This window comes from Epinephelus moara, chromosome 13 (assembly GCF_006386435.1).
Source record: "Epinephelus moara isolate mb chromosome 13, YSFRI_EMoa_1.0, whole genome shotgun sequence".
NCBI classification, from domain to species: Eukaryota; Metazoa; Chordata; class Actinopteri; order Perciformes; family Serranidae; genus Epinephelus; species Epinephelus moara.
In genome coordinates, this window is record NC_065518.1 from 11,286,118 (window position 1) to 11,312,480 (window position 26,363).

Here is a 26,363-nt window from a genome sequence, read left to right on the forward strand (position 1 = left end):
CCTCAAGGTGACTGGAGAAATTTAACTCTAATTGGCAACTGGGTGGCGCTATAACAACAGACAAATGCTTAAAATGGCTAAAATGTGACCGATCGCTGTGGCTCCCCCTGTGGACCAATGTTTTTGTTTTTTCTAATTTTTGGTATGACTAAGTCATGGTATGGTATGCTGTACATAATCATGGAAACCGTCAGTGTGTCATTCTGTCAGTCAGTCATTCTGTCTGTCCCACGTTTTTCTGCTCACTGACGTGGTCAATCTATGTGAAACTGCACATAGGCATTGAGGATTGGCATAGGTAGAAGGTGACAAAGCTACCAATGGGTATGGACTGGTATTATATACAGGCTATAGTGTGAACGGAAAGAGGACTGAGGCCCCATCAGGGCTGAAGTTGAACAAATAAAGAACGGAGTCCCTTTTCTGTTGGTCCACTTTCTGGTACACTTTAAGAGGACTGAGTTTGGTTCATTTAAAAAGGACTAAATTTGAAAATACCCTGAGAGTGCTGCCAAGCAGTCATTGCCAAGCATTGATGTTAAAAAGGCCAATTTTAGAGCAGTTATTCAACAAAACGTAATACATTTAACAACTCTTGATAACATAATAATCATTTCCTGTAGACTACAGTACTGTGAGAAGCCTAAATTAAATCGAAACGTATGCTTTCGCTGCTTTAATCATCTCTCCTCTCAAGCGAGCAAACTTACTGAAATTTCACAGGAGCAAATGGCGTGGAGATCTCATGCTTTCTTGGGGAAAAGGGAGGGGGAACTAAAGATGAAACACACATAAATTTTATCCATGGCCTGTGAGTATATATTCGGCTATCAGCAAAAAAAGGGCATGTGTATGGGACATTGTTAGTGTGTGGGACACCATTAGTCTACATTAAAATCTGCCCACCAGCAACAATAATTAACATGTTGTAGTTCTTTTTTCCATACAAAAACAGATGTGAGAAAACAACAACTTCCTGTTTCTGGTCTTTATGCTAAGCTAAACTTAGCTAACGACCTACTGACTCAAGCTAACGTACAGACATGACAGTGCTGATGTTCTCATCATCAGTCGGTCACAATTTGGTCAATCATTTGCAATGATTCTTAATCCCACATTTTATTTTAGCTATTATGATTTCACTTATTTCACTTAATTTCTTTCCGTCCCTGTTTACAGCTCATGGAGGAGTATGACTGGGGCGAGTTTGCGGTGATCACCAGCATGCTGCCGGGCTACGACACCTTTGTGGATATAGTTCAGTCCTACACAGATACCTCCTATTTCCTGTGGAATCTACAGGATATCCTGTCTCTGGAAATGTCTGTTGGGGCCAATGATGTGAAAACCAAACGTATGCTGCAGCAGGTAGGATGAGAGTTGAGAATCCAGACTGATGTGTGGCGGTGTATTTATCTGCAGAGTCTCTGCCCTCTGCCTGTATTTCAGTTTTAGGGTGCTAAACAATATATTAAACTTTACCGTCAATACTTTTTATATGTAGGTAAGACTTTCTTATATGTATACCTTTATGGAGCAGTGGTTCTCAAATGGTGTGCTATGATGCCAAACCAGGTGTGAAATGGGATTCTGTGATAACCACACATTATTATTGCAGTATTTAAGTGGGCCTATACAAAAGTTATAAATACATTTTTAATTGACTATCAGTATATTGTGTGCACCCATTTCCTAATAAAGAGGCAAACTATACCTAAAAAATGTAATTTAATTCAATTCAATTTAAAAAAAACCTTCACAGGGAACCAATTTGTCGCCGTTCAAGTGTGGGAATTATAAATGTGACACATCAAAAGCCCTGATTGGCAGCCAGTGTGAGGGATGATAACAATTAAAAGGAGAAAGCTGTGAATGCGACAATGGATCGCTTTATTGTATGGAGCAAATTTCAACGAAGCAGCAGCAAAGACGACCGATTATCAAAAAAAAAGAGAAAAGTAGACAGTATCAGGAAAGCTACCTGTCTTTTTTTTCTTATTTTATTGTCTTATGTCGCGATAAGAGTGGTAACACACGTTATAGAAGCTGTTGTGGCACAGATCCAACAAGGTGCTGGAAACATTCCTCAGAGATTTTGGTCAATATTGACATGATGACATCACACAGTTGCTGCAGATTTGTCGGCTGCACATCCATGATGAGAATCTCCAGTTCCACCACATCCCAAAGGTGCTCTATTGGACTGAGATCTGGTGACTGTGGAGGCCATTGGAGTACAGTGAACTCATTGTCATGTTCAAGAAACCAGTTTGAGATGATTTGAGCTTTGTGACATGGTGCGTTATCCTGCTGGAAGTAGCCATCAGAAGATGGGTACACTGTGGTCATAAAGGGATGGACACGGTCAGCAACAATACTCAGGTAGGCTGTGGTGTTTAAACCATGCTCAGTTGGTACTAAGGGGCCCAAAGTGTGCCAAGAAAATATCCCCCACACCATTACACCACCACCAGCAGCCTGAACCGTTGATACAAGGCAGGATGGATCCATGCTTTCATGTTGTTTACACCAAATTCTGACCCTACCATCTGAATGTGGCAGCAGAAATCCAGACTCATCAGACCAGGCAACGTTTTTCCAATCTTCTATTGTCCAGTTTTGGTGAGCCTGTGTGAACTGTAGCCTCAGTTTCCTGTTGTTAGCTGACAGGAGTGGCACCTGGTGTGGTCTTCTGCTGCTGTAGCCCATCTGCTTCAAGGTTGGACGTGTTGTTGCTTCAGAGATGGTCTTCTGCAGACCTTGGTTGGAACCAGTGGTTATTTGAGTTCCTGATGCTCAGTTTGATGCTCAGTTTGAACTTCAGCAGGTCGTCTTCAGCATGTCTACATGAGTTGCTGACAAGTGACTGGCTGATTAGCTATTTGTGTTAAAGAGCAATTGAACTGGTGTACCTAATAAAGTGGCCGGTGAGTGTATATTCCATTTCTGTCAGTTGGTCCCTCTAAATCCTACTCACTTGTCTTTTAAGTAAAAACTGATGTCTGTGTAAGAACTTTGTGCAGTGTGTAATGAAATGTTTTAATTTTTGCTTTTGCTTTCATTTAGTGAATCTAAAATCTCTACTTTATTTCTAACCAGGCTGAAGTTTGAGGAACAGCTGGTGCTACAGGCTCTTGATGACCTACAGCAGTGCTGCATGTTGAGACTGTTTTCTCTCTAACAGACTTCTTTCCTATCTGCAGGTGGACTCCCGGGTCCTGCTGGCGTATTGCTCCTACGAGGAGGCGCAGTACCTGTTTAGTCAGGCAGCTGAGGTGGGTCTGCTGGGGCCAGGCTACATCTGGATCCTCCCCAGTCAGGCTGTGGGCAACCCCGACAGCCCTCCACCTGTCAGCTTCCCCGTCGGTGTTATTGGTGTGATCACGGAGCAGTGGAGGAAGAGCTTGCGGCAGAGGGTGAGGGAGGGCGTCGCCATCGTAGCTAAAGGGGCCGAGAGCTTCAAGAAGCAGTACGGGTTTATTCCTGAGGGACATGGCGACTGCACCAAACTGGCTAAACACTCAGACAACAACACTCTGTTCAGGTGAGTCACACTTCTGTCAGTAAACACAACTTGAATCAGTTCCAGATAAAAAACTCCTGATGCATGGACAGAAGAACTTCAGCTTCAGATACACAGCGTGAAGTGAAAGCATGTTGCGCCTCTTTCTCACATGTTCTGAATTTCAAAGTGACCTGGATTCAGTATTCACAGCCCCAGTCTGTCAAAGATGTATACCTTAACAGACAGACAGCGATGTCACTCCGCAGGAACACTCTGCCCTCCACCAATCAGCTCCTTCTCTCACCCCCTAATGAGCTACTTCCAGACTCCCGCGTTAGATTAAACCCTCCAGGGGAGCTTTAGGTTTAAGTAGGAGGTTATCATTGTGTGTGTTTATCTGTAAATGAATATGCAAATACTCAAGTGATGTAGAATCAAAGCCCTTGATTGCACGCTACATACTTTGCATGACTTCCTGTGGGTTGCAGGCACATGCTGAATGTGACGTGGGAAAGGAGAGATCTGTCATTCAACAGCCAAGGCTTCCTCTCCAACCCTGCCTTGGTCATCATCGCTCTGGACCGAGAGAGACTCTGGGACAAGGTACGGGACAACATCACTAAACATGCTGGCACTGTGGCGCAGGAACAATTGATGTCAGCCCCGTTACGTGCCCATAAAGAAACTTTTATTTGTAGGGTTCAGGTTAGTTTTAGGGCAACAGGTTAAAGAGAAACCACCCTACAGCTTTTGGCATTTAGTCTTGGTTTTTCGATCTCTAGCTTTATATGTGTTGTTGTTGTTCTTGTATATAAAAGGGCAAATATTGAGGTCATTACATCAGATGTCTGTCTCAGTTAAAGTCCATAAATTCATTTAGAGATCACTAAAAAAGACGCTTATTAAAACTTTAGAACTTGCCTGAGTATACTGTATCAGAGTAATCCAGCGACAGTTGTTTGTGCATTGTAAACATAATAATTATTTTGGCGTACATTTAAAGGAATACTAAACTCCCTAAATGACCATTTGTGTATCAGTTACTTAGCCTGTGTTATGTTTAATTCGCGTAGAAAACTTTGTTTTTCTCGCATGCCTCTGGTGAACGAAGAATCCAAAAATATGGGGAAATATTTGATGAATTGAAGTTATAGGGGTCCAACGTTTAACACAGCAAAACTATATCAAAACATCTCTTTACAAACTCTTACAACTCGTGCAGTTGATGTCTTGTCTTGCTTCTGTGTTATATGTGGACCCCAGGAAGGCTAGTCGTTACTGCGGTAACAATAAATGGGGATCCTGAATAAAGAATTAAATAAAGTAACCCCTGCAGTATAATCTACAGTAAGTCTCATTTTTCCAGTCTTGTGCTCAGTACTTCACAAACAGACAGCCCTTTCGGGTTCGACTCCAGCCTGTGGCCCTTTGCTGCATGTCACTCCCCCCCCCCTTCATGCTTAACTGTCCTATCGATTAAAGGCATGACTTCAATTCATCAAGATTTTTCTCAGTTTTTGGATTCTTCGTTCACGAGAGGCATACAAGAAAAAACATTTACTTAAAGTATTCAACGTAAGACAGGGTAAGGAATTGATAAACAAATGACGGCGGCATGGTGTTGCAGTGGTTAGCATTGACCATTTGGGGGATGAAGTATTCCTTTAAATGTTTGCTGAATTACCCATTAGCAGTTCCGTTCCTGTGTACAGTGATGTACAAACACCTGTCACCGGATTACTCTGATACTGAAATAATCTTAAAAACGTGATGATTCTCAAGCGAGTTCTGCAGCTTTAATGTGCATCTTTTTTTCGGATTCATGGACTTTAATTGTGAGAGACATCAAAGATAATGATAATCTTAAAATGCAAGTCACACTGAATCTAAAAATATGTGTGTATCACTGAGTTATGACTCAGACAAGGAGAATTTTTTATGCAAATCATGACTTTTTGGCGCTGAGGGTCTTTATGTGTCTTAATTGCCTCTGTAAGCTGCGTGTCACACCCACTGCTGCAGCTCCAACTGTGCCGAACGTGTCGGCCAACGGGCCAAATCAGCAGGGCCGGCTACAAAACAATATCTTCCTGTTGTTTCTAGAACACCAGCATGCACCTTTGCCTCACTTCTCTGGCTCTGCGTCCCACGGTTAGAAAACCCTCTGACCTGCATTTATATTCTGTCTGGATGCAACAAGTTCACGCCTGTTGCATCGGAGACGTCAAGATGCATTTTTAGAAAAGGGGGAAACTAGACGGCTGGTTGAGGGAAAGTGGATAAAAATCTAATCCTAAACAATTGATCACGAAATAACTCCTGGAATACTCTGAACAGCGCAGACAGATGGTATTTGAAGGTACAAGTGTAGGCGTGTTTTCAGATCAATAATGCTGTGCGTCTGTTTGTTTCCTGCTGAAGCCATTTCCTTCTCTCAACTCTGGTTTCAGCGTCACCGTGCCTTGCAATTTTCTTGAGTATTTTCTCTCCCTTTTACACACACACACACACACACATACACTTTTCAAAGCCTGAGGGTGTATTGAAAAAGTGCGACTAAACAGAGAGACCCGAACGTAATCTCACAGCTACAGTTGAACTCATTTATTTCTGGCCTGGAAAAGACCAACCTACTTTATCAATGTCACCTCCTGGCTGGTGTGTATGTATGCGTGTGTGTATGAACATAGACATGTAATTGTGCTGAAGTGGTGTCTTGGTTTGTATATGTGTGTGTAGATCTTAATGCCGCACTTGAGCAGGCAACACTTCATCCGTCTGTCCTCATGTTCAGGTGTGTTCAGCACGACAAGACATGGTGAGTGTGTCTGAACTCTGTGAGTCCCTTTCACTCTGTCCTCGGTACAACCTGATCTCTCGCTTCTTGTTCTTCCCCTCCTCTTCTTGTCACGCATCTCATCCGTAATGACGACGGGTTCTGGTGTACTTGCTCATTTCAAGTCTTCCACTGTGACACCCTGACAGTTTAACATGATGTTATTCATTATCATTGTTTGAAGGGTGCTGCTGGGTGACATTCTGGGCAGGGAACACCCCTTTTCTCTGCTCGGCTTCTCCTCTCTTTACTCTTTTCTGTTCTTCTCATCACCACTTTTCCACCTGAAGCATTCCGTACTGTCCCCATTTTGGTCCCCCCTCTGTTGGGGTACCTAGCACACAGATCTGGTACTAAAAGGTGGAGCTGTGAACACTACAGTCTGATTGGTTTAGAGTGAGAGTTTTATTAGTAAACTGTATAAAATGAAAGGATGTTTTGCTGCCTCTCACAGCAGCTGGAGTCTGAGAAAAAATAACTTAATTCACTGGGCCAACTGCTGGAGACTTTTAAGGTGAAACGTTTACTTGTAATGTTACTGAATGAGTTTCCTGCCAGGATAGTGGCATGAAAAGGTTGTCCTTGACTGAGACACAGCTTCTCTCCCTGCAATGATTGTGCAGGCAAAACCAGGTATTTTAAGCCAAAACATGATCTTTTCTGAACTATAAGCAAATGGTTGTAGTGCCTAAACTAACCAGACATTAACCAGAGCGTTGTAATAATATGCAAATGTAACACATCTGTGTACAAAGCGACTCACAATTGCTGTGTGCAAACTAGTTTGGAAACAGATATCATCCAAAATTGTGAATGCATCCCTTTTAAACACGTAACTAAAAGCAGGTTTTGTGCTAGGGTTAAAGTGCATAGAGATGTTGAGATGTAGTCTGAAAAGATGGGGTTTTCAGCTCTGGGGGGAGACGGGCTGTGACTCTGCTGTTCTGACTTCAGCGGGGAGCTCATTCCACCACTGAAAAGAGCCTTGACTGAGATGTGCGAACACATGCTCCTCTGATTAATGGGTCACTTCACTGCCCTGTAGGCCAACATCAGAGTTTTGAGCTGGATGTGAGCAGCAACAGGGAGCCAGTGTAGTGGACAGAGAAGAAGAGTGGTTCATGCTGTTCGCTGCAGAGGTCTGACGAGACCATGACTGGATGACTCTGTCAGGAGCAATGAGAAAAATTTATTTAAAAAACATGAATTTCAGTAAATCAAGCGAAGGTCTATAAATGTTATATAACATTTGTGTGACGTCCATTAAAAGAACAGAAGGAGCTGTATACTTCATGTAGAGTGCTGCGTTATTTTAAAATGGGCTGCCCTGGGAACAGGTTTAAAAAATATACGTTTAATAATGCATTTAATTTGATTTCTAACATGAAGTATTGGACACATTCCAAGACCCTCATACTGTGTTTAAACCCAGCGTCCAATAATCAATAAGAGTTTGGCACCTTCCCAACTGTGTGAGAATGACAGAGCTTCAGCATAAGATGCCCCATGAGTGGATGAGACATCCCATAAAAGACAGATTGAAATGACTGATCATCACAACTGGCATCTCTGCGATTCTGTCATTCACAGATGGTGCGGAGAAACAAATCACCGTCTCGCACATCACACTGTACCTTCATGCGGATTTGTAAATCACCCATGTATGACGAAGGAAGAGCGCTAGTATGAGCGAGCAGGAGAACAAATCAAGGGCTGGTATGAAAAAGAGGTCTCATTAAAGCTGTGAGGGAGCGAGTTTCACATGCAGTGAGTCGGCGCTGGCTGAGCTCAGTACGGCTCATTAGGTTGGGTTGATATGACAAACAGTCCTGGCTCTCACACAGAGGGTTGCACTGAGTTTAGCGCCGACATCGATGGGATTATTCATTGTCTGATGTGACATTATACAGCAGTTCTGGTCCAAAGTGGCTCCCAGTGACAGTGAAAAACTCAATCTGTTGCTTTTTTTTTTTTTCCCAATCGTTAACTCACTACATTATCTCTTTGTCTGTCAGCGTATCTGTTTGTCAGCTCCAGTCAGTTCAGTGAGCTTTATTAGCACCAATACTCTTTCCATTATTAAAGAAGCAGCAAATATTTTAAAGAGATTATTCTGAACTTTTGAAGTGGGGCTTTATGAGATGCTTACTCATAGTTGGTGTATCATATACAGTAGTATATCGTCAGCATGCCTCCTGTTTGGAGAGACAGACGGGACCAGCACCCCAGAAGCTCAGAAATGCATCGCTCTGAATGGGGCTTAGCAGCAAAATGTGTAAGTGGATGCTATACTTAAACATTTTCACTGCAATACCTTGCCGTGAGACAGCCCTTTCTTTTGTGAGTACATCTTCTCAACCTTACAACTTCCATATTCCTGTGCAAAAGCCTAACTGTGCCATGTACTGTATCACACTGCAGATCAGCTGTTCAGGTCAGAAAGTCGCAATCTGAGTGAAATGAAACTTCACTTTTCAAAAGATTTCAGAGTTATGAGCGTCACGTAGGTTTACATTACAAAAGGTTTATGACAAAATCACTTGGCGACACCGACTCGGCGAGAGAGGAGAGGGAGAGACGCTGTGCTGCTGCCAGAGGAGCCGCTGAATGAGTTCACTCTGAGCGGTAAGTCACTAAAAGAGTCTGAGAAGTCCGGGGCTGTTCATAAAACATTCAGGATGTTGAAGCTGCTCCTCTTTCTGGAACCACTGCGGAGTCTATAATACTTTCGCTTTCAGAGTCCGTGTACTTTGTGGCCATTCGTTTTTCGTTTCGAAATAACAAATTGAAACACGGAAAACCAACCATTTCCCGTTTTTTGTTTTGAAATGACCAAACGAAAAAGGAAAAAAACGATCCGTCTTCCGTTTTTTATTTGATAATAAAGAAAAGAAAAAGGGAAAACAAATCATTATCCATTATCCGTTATCTGATTTAATTTGGGAATTTAAAAAAACCCTGTGGGAAACTCCTTTCTCTATTTTTTGTTCGTTTCTTCTCTGTGACCAGTAAGTTGCGTTCATGTGGTCTATGAAATGTACATACAGAGCATGTACATTTCCTATAACTACTAGAATATTGCTTTATCTGACATGTTATGCTAATAAATAACTTTTCTAACTAATCTAGGTCACTCTACATAGACAGCAACTAACGGCATACCACATTACACATTACATGTCCGCAAAAAATGATATGCAATACGTGAATTAATTAAAAGTTTTATCACCATGGACCAAACGTTCCTTTTCGTCCGCCAGTTTTCTGTGAAAGTGACGTCAATTTCCGTCAAGTCGGCAACTCCTGTTCCAAAATTATCTCAGAGTTGTTTTTCTGACATGAGTGGGCGTTCATGCGTATTTTCCCAGCCGGAAAGTCATTTTCCCGATTATTCCGACACCACATGAATGCAACTTACTGGTCACAGAGAAGAAACGAACAAAAAATAGAGAAAGGAGTTTCTCACAGGTTTTATTTAAATTCCCAAATTAAATCGGATAACGGATAATGGATAACGATTCGTTTTCCCTTTATCTTTTCTTTATTATCAAATGAAAAACGGGAGACAGATCGTTTTTTTCCTTTTTCGTTTGGTCATTTCAAAACAAAAAATGGATAATGGTTGGTTTTCTGTGTTTCAATTTATTATTTCGAAACGAATGGCCGTGAAGTACACGGACCTTTAAGCCATGCTTGTTGTTGCCGTGGGTAACAGTATGACGTCATTGTCAACGAGTCTAAATATTGGGAGTAAAAATTAACAGCAAGGTAAAGCTGTGAAAATATTCTCAGTATAGCAGCCACTTAGACTGATATTGATTTTTACAGGTAGGCCTTTTTTAAATGGCTAAAGTACATTTTTCTGCTCAACCCAAACCACAGCAGTACATTGCTGAGCTTCTGTGGTGCTTCCCTAAACTGGGAGCAGGCCAGCTGCCACCTACTGCATGTAATACATTGACTATGGATAAGTATCTCATTTAGCCCCACTTCCAAAAATCCAAACTATTTATTTACACACAAAAAGACATAAAGAGACAGATAATAAAAACCACTGATCATTTGAACGGTTCCCATTTATGAACAGTGACATTTCAATTTGTTTACTCAGTTGAAAATAGAAAATTAATAATTGAATAATCAGTCAAGAAAATGAACACAGATTGAAGGCAACACATGCTGGGATGTATTATTTATGTGATGCAGTTGGTTTGCTCTTTGTTTTATATTCTGCTTTTTTTCCCCCCAAAATGTCTTACTCAAACACTTTAAAGTCTCCTCGTTCATACATTAATGAACTCTTCTTTCATCTTCTAATCCTCTTCCTCCAGGTCAGCACATGCAAATTTCCCTTTTTAAAATTAAAAAAGAGCATTCATCCTGTGAAGCAGGGAGACACAAGACAGGTGAAGAGAGAAGGGGCTGATCGAAGCTGAGATTCAAACTCATGTGCATGCTAACGATGAGTTTTCTGTCTCTCACCCTGCCTCTCCAGGTGGGTACGTACGCTCGAGGGATCATTCAGGTTCGCTACCCGGTCTGGCCTCGATACGGCAGCTTCCTGGAGCAGGTTTCCGATGACCGTCACCTGACCGTGGCCACGCTGGAGGAGCATCCCTTCGTCATGGTGGAGAACGTGGACCCGGGCACCGGCACATGTGTCCGCAACACGGTTCCCTGCAGGCGCCAGTCCAATCTCACAGACGGGTACATGCAGCCACGCTAACACATACACAGACATGTAGATGTGAGCATACATAGGACTGGCACATTAACACAGACATGCAGACACAGATAGGGCTTGGTGTTGAACCTCTCCTCCCAATACTTTTGGGGGTATGGAAAACTTTCAAGGACCCAAAACTGGTTTTGAATGTTGGTCAGGTTTGTTATCTCGTTTAATTATTGGCTAATTAACCGATTTAAACTCGAGGTCTACTTGAGCAAATTAGTTGCCAAATAAATACTGGCTTTGTACATTTCTGCAAATCATGGATATGTTACAGTATGTTTCATATGGAGCAGATATGTTGAATCTTTATATTTCGGTTTTCAAGTGTATGTTGTGACAACTCTGTGGTTAACGTGTGGTTAGGTTTAGGCACAAAAACCACTTAGGTAGGGTTAGGAGAACATCACGTTTTGGCTTAAAATACTCAGTTTGGTTGCTACAAACACGGCTGGAAATGTCCCGGCCTCTGGTTGAAAAATACTTGATTTTGTTGTTTGTCGATCTCGGACAGTGGTCTGCGGCTGTCTTGCCTAGTTGTCACGCCATTCACCATCCCCTTCTCCTGCTAATGAGAAACTCAGCTCACGTACACATAACCTGAACTCTGTCTCTCTTAGAAATGCTGATATGATCATGCTGTTCCCATGCACTGTTTGTACGTTTGCCTCTGAAAAGCAATGCACAAATTGTATATATCCCATGTTTGTATACAACCTACGTAATCAGGGAAGGCTGCGATCACATGAACAATGAGCTGAAGACAGTAAAGAAGTTGTATACAGATCGAAAGTCGAAGTACAGAGGCAGGTTGAGGTGGTGGATGTGTCAAACAAACACAGGACTTTCCCTCAGGAGACTGGTGTTTGTGTCTCGTGTGAAACCATGGGGACTTTGAGTTATTTTAAGGTATGGCTTCACCATGTTTCTTTTCCTAAACCTAACCTATGTAACTTTACTTTAAGTAGGTTATGTCATTCTTGGGGCACTAATTTGTTAGATGTCATACAACATGATGTTGTTGCATGCTTAATTTTTTCTTATGCCACAAATGTTTTGAGTTTTGAACTCATCAGACAAAGATGATATTCCAAAGCTGGTCTTGGCTGTGGGAAGAGAGGGCAACATGGCCTCTTGAGTTTTGTAAAGTGAGTTTTAGGTGAATGTGTTTGTTGCAGCAGCATTACGCTCGATTTCCAGTGTATTGTGTGTCATGTTGTGCTCTGATTGGTTGGTTTGTAGACATGGATCACAGTGGTAGTTACATTGTCAGAGTTTTGTATGGATGTGTCTCAAAGTACAATCTCAAATGGCCAAAGATTTCACCATGTTTTTCTCACAATTCTGAACTTTTGGCTTGGATAGCGTAAAAACAAACAAAGGCCTTACCATCTCATACTGAAGCTTTTGACTGAATCACACAGTAGATTCAGTTTTTTCTGAGCATCCCCTCGTCCATATTGACTAAAAAATTGAGTTTACTGGTTTATCCTTGACTTTGGAAACAGCAGATGAAAAAACAACAACAAAGCTCAAGGTCCATTTAGTCCAAAAGCTCCAAAACAGGTGCGTAATCGGACCTTGACTTCAGATTGTTTTGCTCACTGTTGATTTTAAGGTCAAGAATGAACTGTCAAGCTCCATGGTTTATTCTTTGTTTAGAAAGCTTCTGCTTTGCCTACAAATAAAAATAACCTTTAGACACTTACACAACTCCAGCCTGTCTGTGGCAACAAGAACCAGTTTTTAATGGACGTACAGTGGCGTTGCATGATTGCCCCATCTTGTTACATTGTGGTCGTTGAACAGCTGCCAGATGCAGCCCTTTCTCTCGATACTATACTATGACGCTGTGGGCTAATGGGCATGTAGCTACTTCCATGTTGCAGATGATACGTCATGTTTGTAGTCGACCAATGAAGATGAGTTTACATATCACCTTGGGTTCGTCCTTCACCTTCTCAAAATGATCCCACACTTTGGATTTCCTGCCCGACATGTTATCAACTAGCCTGTGGAATAACCGCAGGTACCAGCCCTGGAAATTAGGGGCCATACACATGCTGCGTCTTAACAACTAATATTTGATCGACTGATGTTTGGTTGACTATTAGGGGGCAGCCCTATATGTAAGAGAAATATATATTAGAATTCTGAAAGTAAAGTAACATTTCAGTATGAGTACCATAACTTAGGGAACATGTCAACACAGACATTTAAACATTTCAAATGATACCCAGTCCTACACGCAGACATCTGCACCCTCCCTCTCTGTTGCTCTGCCCCAGTTTAGTTCTGAGTAGACACTGTGAACCTCCACACTTCATTAAACACAGAGTAATTGTGTGTGCTGAGTGTCTAAGCACTTCAAAAACACACCTCTGGTGTCAAACACAGATTGCAGCATGGCAGAAAACAGCCATTAAACAGCTATTACCTCTGACTACCTGCAACTGGTGCTCGTCAGGAATACACAATGTCTTCATTATGTTCAAACCGCCACATACAATACAGGTACAAGTGTGTCATAAATTTAATTGCACTCTGTTGTTAAAGTAGTGTCAACCACTTTAGCTTTATTGTTTCCACAATGACAACAGGAGCTGTCTCACAAATCACATAATATATTTTACAACAGCTATCGGTAAACGTGATTCTCATTTCAAATCTGTGACAGTCTTTCTGAAATCCGGCTAAAATCAATAGTGAATGTTCTTTGAGATGAAAAATGGGAGCTCAAAGTGTGACTAAAACACTCAAAGCCAAGCTTGTCTCTCTTATTTATATGCCGTAGCAAACTGTTTCAGATTTGACAAGGAAACTAAAACATCCACTTACTGGCTTTTTCTGGAAATTTCAACTCAGTTGTCATAAAGATCTCTGGCCTTTTGGGGTCTGATGTCTCAGTCTCCTTGTTTCAGATTGATGGGTGTTATAAAGGGACAATTCACCCCAAAATCAAACATGCATATTTTTCTTCTTACCTTTTGAGCACAAAGCACCAAAAAAATACATTTTAAAACTCAACAGCAATGTCTCTTTCCAACGAAAATGAACCGATTACTCAAGATAATCCACAGACGTTGTTGTGAGCCATTTCCTAAAGGAACTATTTTCTCTTTCTCAAACTACACCCGCTAACTGCCATCACCACGCAGAAGCAAGAGTGCATCTACTGCTAGCTCTCCTAGCATTACTGAGATAGCTAACGTTAGCTCAGTTGAGGGGACGCCATTGATGTTTACCTTTTGTGCTGTAAGGAGCACAAGTCTCTTGTCCATGAGTAGATGTACTCCTCCTTCAGCACGGTGATACTGTTGGCCAACATGTTCTAACTCCAAACTAACTAAATATGACAGCTTGAGCAATGGCCATACGCTTCAAAGTATAATGCTCTAGGTGCTCCTCCAGCGTCGATTTTGGACACTCAGAATGTCATGAATTTCCGCTTGTGCCATACATAGTGTCTTTTTAAAATCAATGTCTGTGTTCACGGGAAGGATTTTAGGTTTAGGCACCAAAACTACTTGGTTAGGTTTAGACAAAAGATAATTAACTACGTTTGTTATGTAGCTTAAGTAAGTTAACGAGCATGTCACGTGATGTGGCGTTACCTACGTGACAAAACTCAACGTCTAACACGGAACACAAACACCAGTCTCCTGAGTGAAAGTCCAGTGTTTGTTTGACCCATTCACTACCCCTACCTCCCACCCTACTTGGATTTCTTTGCTTTTTATACTACGTCATTGACTCATATGGATTTACAATGAATGCCCGATACGTCTCATAAAACCGCTACAGGCTCCCTTGTGTGTCAGAATCAGACACTGACAGCCATTGCTCAAGCTGCCATATTTGATGTGTTGGGCGTGAAAACCTGTTGGCCGGCTGTTTCCTGCGCAGAAGCCTATCGTCTACCCATGGACGATAGGCTTCTGCTCATGACATGCGCTAGATGTAAACAATAATGGCGTCCTCCTCGCTGAGCTGTAATGTCAGCTATAGCTCAGTGATGCATAGTGAGCTGGCAGTAGATGCACTTCTGCCCAGTGATTTGGTCGGCAGGTGTCGTTCAGCAGAAAGAAAATAGTTCCTGCAGAAAATTGCTCGCAACAATGTTTGTGGATGATCTTAAGTCACCAGGTTATGTAATTTTTTGGGCACTTTGAGCACCACAAGCCCAGTGCCGTCAAGTTCCATTATATTGGAGAGAAGGCAGACATCTCTACAGCTGATATCGCCAACACTCGGCAACTCACATCAAAACAATCTAGACTGATAAATAGCACTACAGGTAAGAAGAAAAATATGTATTTTGGGCGTGAACCTAGGGTGTGCATGTGATATTAGCTCCTGACTTTATTTATTCAGATGGGTTTCTCTCTTTATTGAATTTCATAACTGATTCTTTTTCATCAGTAACTTTTACCTGGACTCCTGAGAAGTGCACACCCAGTAACACCTCGGGATCTCTCTGTCTGCAGTCTCTCATTTGCATTTAAAAGTAATTTCTTTGCAAATGACATTTGAGACAAAGTGTGATGCATAAAACCTGCTGTTCGTCAATAATGTTGGAATAATCAGTCAGAGGTGGCACGCGTTTCTGATCACAGACATGTCACTGTCATTCCTCCTTCAATCTGCCAGGATAGTGTTAATGAATAATTTCAAGTGGTTTTCTTTGTTCGTCATCATCAGGAAATGAAATGCTAATTCTTGATTACAAAGTCTTTTTATGGGTTTCTTTAGAATGTGTGTGCATATTTTAAGGTTCTTTTAGACATCCATTGAGACCAGACTATGGTTTCTAAAAGCTTTCATGTTGCATTTTCTGTGGACAATCACTTACTACGAGTGAGAAACTGAGATTTGTTTCCTCAACCAACAGTTTGAAATATGGGCTGTAAAAAAACAGGTTCAGAATAAAATCAATTCATGCAATCACTTCTCCAGCTGCTTTCTGGTATGTGAACATACAGCACACCAGAGGAAAAGTGCTTCTTCCAGGGATCTACTAAACATGTGTAACTGTGAGCAGAGGACATATCAAGAGATGTAGGAATCCAACCCGTCCTTATTCCCAGGTCCTCAAATAGTGATGCTGTTACACAACCCTCTGCGTCTTATAGAGAAGCACAGGGCTCCCTTTAGCATCGCTATGTGACACACAGCTGAAATACATTGTAACGTGTAGGTTTAAGCAACAAAATCAAGTGGCTAGGTTTAAGAAAAAGATCATATTTTATGTTCAAATAAGTACATTTGTTACGTAAGTATAAATATATCGTGAGTGATGCAGTGCGCCGTTATGTTAAAACGTTGACTTTTGTTTCGCACGACACATCTGCGATCTCTTGGTGAAAGTCTGGTTTTGTTTGATCCCTCCCTTCTGACCTAAAGCTGATTTTCTTGCTTTTTATTCCACATCTGTGATCTCAGCGTCAAGTATTGCTGTGATTGGATTTGCACTGTAGTTAGTTGAAAACCCAGTGCATCTCATAAAGACGCTAAAGGGTGTCTTTGGCATCAATATCACACGCAGAGGGGTGTGACAGAGTGTTGGTATTTGACAGCCTGGGGATGAGAACAGACAAAACTTGAAATGTGCCTTGAATTTTTAATGCTGCACCAACCCAGTGTTGTGCATGAACACGATAAAAGAGCGTGTGTGCTCATGTTTTTGGTTGGTGGTGTACTGAGCTTATCCGTTTGCAACTAACGAACACGAAAGTTACATACTTTGTTTGACAGCACCCGAGGATTTACGGCATGCCGGCATTCTCAAAGACTGTTTCCCCGTTGGTTTGTATTCCCCCTACCTAAATCCTAGCCAAACGTTCGGAGGACGGTGCTACTCATTTTAACAGGAGGCAAACACTCTGGCACCTGCATGGCTGGTGCCACTGGTAATTAAGACAACGCAGCTATCGGTACTGTGAAGCCAGATCATATGAATATTTGAAGGAGTTATATAAACAAATCAGTGCAGAATCCAGTGGAAAGAAATCTCACATTTTTAGGCAAATTGTGTCTGCTGGCCAGATCAGAACATTTGCAACAAATTGTAGGAATAAAAACAGAACAAATGAATGTGAACTAGTTCAAAATTAGAAGATGTGAACTATGAATATGAAGTCGTTTATTTAAATATCTGTGAACTGAACGTTGAGCCTTTGTGAAGTGTGAACTTTCACAACCCTGCCCCCACCACATCTCTTTGCACTGATCCGGTAATTTATTTAAGAGCTCACCTGCACATGCTGCAGCTCCTCTCTGCACCCTGGAGTTTTGTTATTTCTAACTGAATTCTCGATGGAGGAATTTCTCTCTGCTTGGTATCGATCATGTTGCTATGTATTTATGCTGCTATGTCGTTTAATGGCAGCAGGAAGCTTACACAAGAGTGGAACCATAACAGTTTTACAGCCAGAATCCTGAAGACAACGTGTGGCCACTGCCTCACTTGGTCAAACAAAACACAGTAAATACACTGAACAAAGATAAAACGCAACACTTTTAGTTTTGCTCCCATTCTTCATGTGGAAAAAAAATCTAAAAGTGCACATTTCAGAGTGGCTTTTTATTGTGACCATCCCAAGGCTCACCTGTGTAACAGTCATGCTGTTTAATCAATCTCTGTGGACGAGGACCTGCTCCCTATGTAGATATAAATGGCTCATTCTAAGGTAACAAAATCAAAACGATTCTTATTTTCACGTGATTATACACTAAAGAAAACATTATATTCCATTTCTGCCGATACATCCCCCTAAATCCTACACACTGGACCTTTAAGCTCGGCATACACCGAACGATTTGAGCCCAAAATGTTGTCTAACTTCAACTCCCATTGTACGAGTGGCTTTCCCTTTACATCTTCTGCGATGTATGTGCTCAGACTATACGGTCAGATCGTCAGTCCAAAACCTGAGTTCTCACACTCAGTGGCGCAGTGGTTGTAAATGAGGTGAATGTACTACTAGGTAGATGGGAGGCTATACTCCAATAACATTTCAGCTGGCAGGTGGGTAGAAGAGGGAAAAAGAGATGGGTATACTCTCCACTACACCACACTGTACATGTAAAATAGACAGTGAAAGGTCTGTCAGGCCCTATGGACCATTCTGGCTATTGATAGTTGCCAATAAATATTCGTTTAAAAGCTCCAGGGCTGCGGGCAGGTAGAAGTTTATTTACTAGTATGGGTACAGTTCACATAACGTAGAGACAGAGGTCCCAAAAAAGTCCAAACAAGTTAGCATCACCAACAAACAAGCTGGTTATTCACTGTTGTACACCTTGAGTAATCGACTTCAAGGCTCTGCTTTAACTGTACGAGACCCTGACTTGTGGGTGGCTGTGGCTACTGATTGGAGGATGAAGGGTCGATCCCCAGATCCTCCAGTCTGCATCCTTGGGTATCCTTGAGCAAGATACTGAACCCCAAATTGCTGGCGATGGCTGTTCCATCGGTGTGTCAGTGTGTTAAAAACTGAGTAGCAGGTGGCACCTTGTATGGTAGCCTTGGCCACCAGTGTGTTAATGAGTGAATGTGACTTGTAGTGTAAAAAACGCTTTGACTAGAAAGGCGCTGTACAAGTGCAGGTCCATTTACCATTTACCATTAACAATTTACGATATCTGACCAAAGTTTGTCACATGAGAAATTCATAATAACGTTCGATGGCCAGTGGGGAGTAGTTGATCGGACTTCGATCGATCTTCGTTCTTCCTTACACACTGCACGGCAAACAACGCCTGATGAAGCTGAAATTTGGTCCAACTCTAAAATGAGTCTTGCAGCCCAAAAATCAGGTCAGAATCAGGCTCAGATCATTTTAGTGTTGATGCAGGATGTAATGTTATTGATTGTGTGTTACCCTCTACACAGCAAGCCTCACATGTACTGGCATAACATATGTCGCATTAATAGACATTTATTATATGATTAATGTGCACAGATTGATCAATTTTAATCACCTGAACAACTGAAAACAAACTATCAGGCTTGTAAATGCCATGTTCATGTTCACTTCAGTGACTCCACATGTATGTGTGTGTGTATGCGTGTGTGCGTGGGTATGTATTGGTTATGCAGATTGCAGATCTGACCATGGCTGGCACATTAATTATAGAGAGAGATATGTAGCGGCTGTTGTTGGGCGCGATGGCACATTGATTGCCAGTAAAGAAGATTTATCTGTCCAACATGGGGACATCTGTCATAGCATGGGACAATGTTATCCCATCCTACCCTCTTTCTGTTTCTCTTTCACCATTCCTCTCAGGCTGGCATGTCCCATTTGGACGTTGACCAACAAACAGGGAGAAGGAAAGAGAGGGGGAGAGCGAGCGCTGCTGCTATATAAATCAGTTAATCTCGCTGTGTGGTCTGTTTCCCCGCAGAGCAGATGTTTAGCGTGATTAGAACTTTTTGTCTTGCTCATTAAAAATCCTTTCTTTGGACAGATGACGGCCTCCTTTGCCAGAAAGCTGAGCCTACCTCTCTGCACCGATTAAGAGCAGGAATCCCGCTCTAAAAATCCTGATTTAAATACCCTGGCTGTGTGATGTTGTATGTTTTTATTGTGGCACAATATGCAGTGACCAGATGCTAAATTAGTTGATGATCTGATTTGTGACAGTAAAGTGCCAAGAATTTTGTTAATTGACTAATTGTTTATGTAATTTATCCAGCAGAAATTACCCATATTTGCTGGTTCTCAGATTTTTTTCTCGGTTTCACATCATTGTAAATTAAACTTATTATACTGCCAAAAGTATTTGGACACATGTCTTGTTCCAAACCTGTTGTCAAAGTGAATGATTTGGAGGATGTGGAAAAATGGTTAGGGTTTGGCTAGAGAACTAAAACACTTGGTTAGTTAGGAAGATCACGGTTAACATTTTAAAAAAAAATGGCAGGTATTAAGTGTTACAGATGAAATACGTCGGCTGCCGGCTATACCGTGTGATTTTTGATTTGACTGATTTATTGTACTGTGAAATATAAAAACACCCACAGGGTTGGCTACACACATTTAAATACAGATATGTTTGAAAAAGTACCGGACTATGACTAAGGGTGCTTTCAGACCTAGAGTTGTCTCGCTTTGGTCTGAATCAGGGACTAATTTTGTTCTAAAGTTGTATTATTGCCTAGAGTTGGTTCGTGTTCTCACAGCAGCATTTACAAGCGGACCAGATCAAATGCCTAGTGTGAGAAAACTGCTCTTGATTGGTCAGAATTTCCATGTGGGAAAAATCCAGGAAGTAAAGCAAACGTTGAAGAAGAGTACACTTGCAAGATAAATGTGACACTTTCTAATGTCACAATGGAGGGACAACTACGCAGGTTGATTTTAGCGCTGCTCATCGTGGACTATATTGCTGTCATTGTTCATTTTAGTCAAACCATACAGTTTGAAAACGAGGCGCGGCTCCAACTAGAAAACAATGTTTTGATGCATTGGATGTGCTGAATGTGCATATTAAGGCAGTACAGGAGGAGGTGCACATTAATAATCCTCCAGGACTGTAACATGCTCATGTTTAACCCAAACAATGTGTCATGTGACTGCAGTTGGTTCACATCCAGGTCGGAACAAACGAACTGCACCAGAGTTCATTTGTAACCGGACTGAGACCACCTCTTCAAGAAGTAGAGGTGGTCTTGGTCTTGGAGTTTTTTTTAAGTAAACAAAATGATGTCCAGAAATGTTTGTAATAAGCACGAGACTATGACTAAATTAATTCAGTATTACATTGGAAGACCTTTTGTTGTCTTTACATATTGTCCGTCACACTGCACAGCTTTTATTGCCTGATGTCAGACAGAACTGTCAACTAGTTACACTGCGTTTGAATCATTAGTCTGACATTGTGTCCACAGTTACTGATATCCTTGGTGGAGTGGGAGTCGATTGTCTCTAACCTATTACTAGAGACCCACGTATCCACCTGAATCTAATGTCATTTTAAGTCTACATTGATTTTTACTCCTCACCAGTTTCAGCGCACTGCTTGACAACAGCTTGACAGCTGCTTTAGTCCTGCCCGTGGTGGTGATTGTCTAATCGAGTCCCCCCCGGCAGCTCTTTTTATTTTAGCCTGGAAACTGCTGTGTCATGCCACAATGCTAGACAAACCAGTCAACTTCAACTTGGTGTCATCTACAGGTCATCGGCCTATAGGGTAGGCTGCAATGCATTTTGAACATCTATAGCCTGTGCTTCTACATATTTCTGTATCATGATACATGATGGTTGAATAATATTTCTGGCCTACATGTTTCAAGTTACATTTTAATAAAGTAATTTTTTTCCCAATCATAAAAAGCTTGTTTTGTTTTTTTTAGTTGCCACTTGGTAAAACTACACTTTCAGGTTTGTATTGCTATGAATTGTGGGTAATTAAATCAATGATGTCTGGTGAAGCCTGCACCCCAAGCAGACTCTCTGGAAGTCTGCAGATAGTCCGCTTCAGGCCCCCACGTGGACTGGATAAATAGTGGATTTGGACGGCCCTCAGTGCTCACAGACAGAGTCTGCGAGTCTGCAAGTCCGGAACATTTGGATTCAGCAGTTGTGTCCTTCTGGTCTGACTCTGGGGCTCTTTTTAATGGCGTGCTCCCTTTGGTGTGATTAAGATAAATTGTCATGCTACGAGCATAAAATTATTTTTTTGGACAATAGTTTGCTGGCATCTTTGCAGCAACAGGAATTCAACATGACAGTGTCCCCGTTTACATTGACTGTAGGACATCAACTTTCCCTCGTCATTCTTACGTGATCACAGTGGTGGTTATTTCAATTATCCCCCTCCTCTTCTTCCTCCTCCTCCATCTGTCCTCCTTTCCTCTTGCCCTCCTTTCCCTCCAAACTGAAGCCGCCGCCCTGTCAGGCCACGTCTGGTTGTTTGCCGTGTGTTTCCTGTCTGCTGTTCACCTGAGAATCCTCCGCTCTCCCAGGTCTAACTCCCTCATGGTGCTCCCCTCCACGCTGCACCAGTTTCTGGGCATTTTATGAGGAACACACACAACACAACACAACTGCTGCTAATCCTCCAAGGATACTGTACTACATGTGTTTGTGTGTGACAGAGAGACGGCCCAATTTAGGTGTGTTTACGTGTGTGTGTGTGTGTGTGTGTGTGTGTTGTTAGTGGAGTGTGTATAATGACGACAGGTGGCCAGCTCCTGCAGCAATTAATTAACGCAGCGTTTATCAGAGCTATTGACTCCTGTGAAAGAAGCGAGCCTTTCAAAAACACTTAAAATTTGTCTGAAATGAACTCTTACGCTGTTGAAAATAATCAACTTGAATGTTAATTACTCGCTTGACTCTTTCTCATTCAGCGCCTCACTCATTTATTCACTCACATGCTCTTTTTTCATCGCTCTCCGGCTCTCGTGCTGACTCATTGAGATGCTGAGGTTATCTTAATCACGCATACACTTTCTTCTACCTTTTTTTCTGGAAGTTCGTCAGTCTATCTGCTTTTAACTTTCATTGTTGCTTTTAATGCCTTTCTGTTATTTTTTCACCATTTCCTGTCCTTCTGTTCTCTTCTTTTACGCCCCATTAAGTAGCGAGGCCACAGACAGGAAGTGAGTGTCTCTCACATGCTACACACCTTAATGGCCTTTGATTAGAGGCCATCACAGTCACTCAACCACCCACTGCTGGCTCTGTCACACTGCCTCTGTGTGTGTGTTTGCAATTTTTCGGCATCTCCTTCATCTCCATTGACACCTTGTTAACAGACATTGATTTTAGCTAATGAACCGACCATCGCCTGCCCTTCACTTCGCCGCCGTAGACGATGGTCACTGTCAGCATGAGAGCCCACGACTATTTAGTACTCACTCTCTGAGACAAAGCAAAAACAACAGCTTTGGTCAGCGGAGCTAAAGATAGTCCCAGCTGCCAGAGAGGGTGCTTTTGATCACAAGACGTTAAAAGCAAATCTGTATTTGACTGTATGTGTGACTCTGCATTTTCTGATCCCTCTTTCAGTATTATCGGCCACTCTGAGTCCTACACCAAACTGTGCTGTAAGGGCTTCTGCATAGACATCCTGAAGAAACTGTCCCGCACTATCAAGTTCTCCTACGACCTCTACCTGGTCACCAACGGGAAACATGGCAAGCTGGTCCGTGGGACTTGGAACGGCATGATTGGGGAGGTGAGACTGAGGGCTGAGTTATTTAAAGAAGGATAAATCCCTGAGTGCAGCAGCTGGCGTAGCTGGGCTGAGTCGCCTGGTGGCTTCGACAGACAATTAATTAGATCAAGGTGTTTTAAAATGTTCATCCACAGATCTAACGAAAATAAATACAGCTCTGGGCTATGACTTGCCCTAATTGCATTAGAGGTAAATGTAGCGTGCTAGATCTCACTAAAAACAGCAGTAAATGTTGACCTTAGTTTAAGGTACACTGCAGTTTATTTAAACAAAATAAACATTTTGAGGTCAAGAATAAGTAAGAATAAAAAAAAGATATATGATTTGGGAAATAAAAGAATACAATTTTTAAAAGATACGGACTGTAGCCACGAATAGAGCATCATGAAGTCAAAGGTCACACATCAAAAGTAAGACATTATTTTGAAGGGGACCTATTACGTATGTTCATTTTTAGGTTCATACCTGTATATAAGGTCTCTACTAGAACACGTTTAAATGCTTTAATGGTCAAAAAACACATTATTTTCCCTATACAGTCTGTGCTGGAACATCTGTATTCAGCCTCTCTTTAAAACCCTCTGTTTTACCCCTGTCTCTCAAGGCCCCCCTCCTGAAAAAAGCCCAGTCTACTCCTGATATGTTTGCGTTTCTAGGACTTCTGCATCTGCACTCTCTGCGCAGAGGGGCCAACGACTGTGACGACTCTTTCTCCTGTTAAAAATCACCATTAAATGCCTCTAAACCAAAATCCTCACAACTTTACATGTTCAAGCAAGAATATGATCCAAAATGAAGGAGAAATTAACAACATCGGCAACCAAGATTACATGTTTCCCTGATTTTAGCATGTAGCTACATGTAGCAGTGTACTTGCAGGCAGCGAATGACTGTGTATAGCGGCACTTTCTGTTGTCAAAAATCACCAATAAAAGTCTCTAAACCAAATCTATACAACCCAACACGTTCAAGCAGGAATATGATCCAAAATTGGCACAAAATTTACAACATCAACGACCAAGATTACATGTTTCCTTGACGTTAGCATGTAGCTACATGTAGCAGTGTACTTACAGCCGGGGAATCACTGTGACGGAGAATAGCACTTTCCCCCGTTGAAAATCACCAATAAAAGCCTCTAAACACAATCGGACATGTTCCAGCAGTAATATAATCTGAAATCATTGAGAAATTGACAACATACGCGACCAAGATTATATGTTTTCTTGATTATAGCACGTAGCTACATGTAGCAGTGTAGGCTATGTAGTGTAAACACTTGCAGTAATATGCCTGGAGCAGATGACCATATAAAGAAATCTATCATGAGCCAACACTCTCTCATAACTAAATGACAGAATAAGTAGATTTCCACCAACTTCCTTAAAACGACGTATATATTTCTGTCCTAAGGGTCGCAGTTTTAAACAAAGTCCTTAACATTATAAAATGGTCGCATTAGTCTATAAAACTTCACGGCTATGTTAAAGCAGCAAAACTAGGTAGGTCAGTTTACAAAAACATCCTGGTTTGGCTTTAAATAAGTACTTTTGTTACTAATGTAGCATGATGTCAGTCACATGACAGACATCACTAGTTTGCTACACATACTAGCATACTATGTTATGTTGTAATAAGGGCTGTCAAAATAATGAATAATAACGAATAATTTCAATTAGTTAATCACAGAAAAAATAATGCGTTAAAAAAGTTTGCCCTGTGAATGGAACATTTCCATTTAAATAACACCCAGATGGACCTGTTGATAGGAGCACTGTTCTCTGCAATTTCTGAAATGAGGAATTTTCGTACCTGGGGAGTACTTCAAGCCAACGCAAAGCATTTAGCAGAGATTTCGGAGGTCTGACCTACCACAGCCTCTGATGCTAGCGCTAGCAGCCAGCCTCGTCAAGCCACACTTGGCTAGGAGTTCAGATGCTAACTCGGTAAGTCTACCTGTGACTGACTGGCTAACTCCCTCGCAAAATGGATTGCATTGGACTGCACGCCAGTTCTGGTGGTAAAAGACAGGGGTACAATATAATGCAAAATCCAGCAGCTTTACTTCGACACATTTGCCAAAATATATTTGAATTAAAGTTTAAAATACAGCAAAAATTGAAGTATATGATTAATTTAGATTCATTATTCTCAGAGCATGTAATTAATTAGATTATTTTTTTAATTGCTCGTCAGCCCTAGTTGTATTTAAAAGGAGTCAACCTGGACTTCGGGGCACGAACACACGACCAGTCTCCTGGATGAAAGTCCTGTGTTTGTTTGTCCCATGTACCACTATTTATATGATGTCACCAGACTTCTTCCTCTCTTGTAGTAACTACTATGGCCATTAGAGGGCACTGCCTTAAGATAACTAAGTATTGCTTGTAATAAGCTGCTTGCACAGTCGACCCATGTGGCTGTTTTTTTCGGTGAGAGCAGGCTATGCGACCTGATGTCAGTTTGTCTTGAAAGTCGAAAAACAACACTGGAAACAGATTGAGATTTGGAAAGCCAGAGGTTTTTGCTCTCAGGGATTATTTTACATACATTGTTTGAATTTTGGCCACATTTGATACCAACATCAAACACTGTAACATATGTATATATGGCAGAAAATGAGAATGAGCATATAGGTCCCCTTTAAAACTGAATTAATTGACGGCCTCTTGGGGGCAGCACAGCAAACTGTAAACACAACACTGACATAATATCACTTCATAAAGTTTTTTGGCAAACGTGTGAGCAAACGGTTGCTTATTTACTAATCCAGGAGGCACGGAGCAACGTTATCAGTCATCATCTGAGGCTGTGGGTCTGGCCACCTGACAAAGTCCAACATTCACTCCCTTTTGGCTCTGCTTTGGTCTCCACCAACTCCTGAGGGAAATATGTGGCTCTTTCACAGCTTGATGCTTCAGTGTAACCTAAAACGCTCCATAGGGCTGGAAGGAAGTACAGAGTTGGGTGGTAATTATCCACCTCAAAAAAGAATAAATGAAAGTTTTAATGTAAGTGCTCCTTCACTGTAGAGTCTAATATGATATTAACAACAACACAGCTGCCACCAGGTCCTTCAGTTTGAGTTTAATTTCACAGAGAGA

At 41.7% G+C, this 26,363-nt stretch overlaps 1 protein-coding gene across 1 annotated transcript in view; it reads left to right on the top strand.

Moving 5' to 3' along the window:
- The window catches only part of LOC126399812 (glutamate receptor ionotropic, NMDA 2C-like), an 89,597-nt gene that overhangs the window by 37,370 nt on the left and 25,864 nt on the right, over positions 1-26,363 (top strand). Inside the window, exons 5-9 of the mRNA XM_050060088.1 lie at positions 1,180-1,368; positions 3,204-3,544; positions 3,994-4,108; positions 10,837-11,048; positions 23,091-23,259. Coding sequence (XP_049916045.1) covers positions 1,180-1,368; positions 3,204-3,544; positions 3,994-4,108; positions 10,837-11,048; positions 23,091-23,259 — 1,026 coding nt within the window. The remainder of the gene's footprint in view (positions 1-1,179; positions 1,369-3,203; positions 3,545-3,993; positions 4,109-10,836; positions 11,049-23,090; positions 23,260-26,363) is intronic.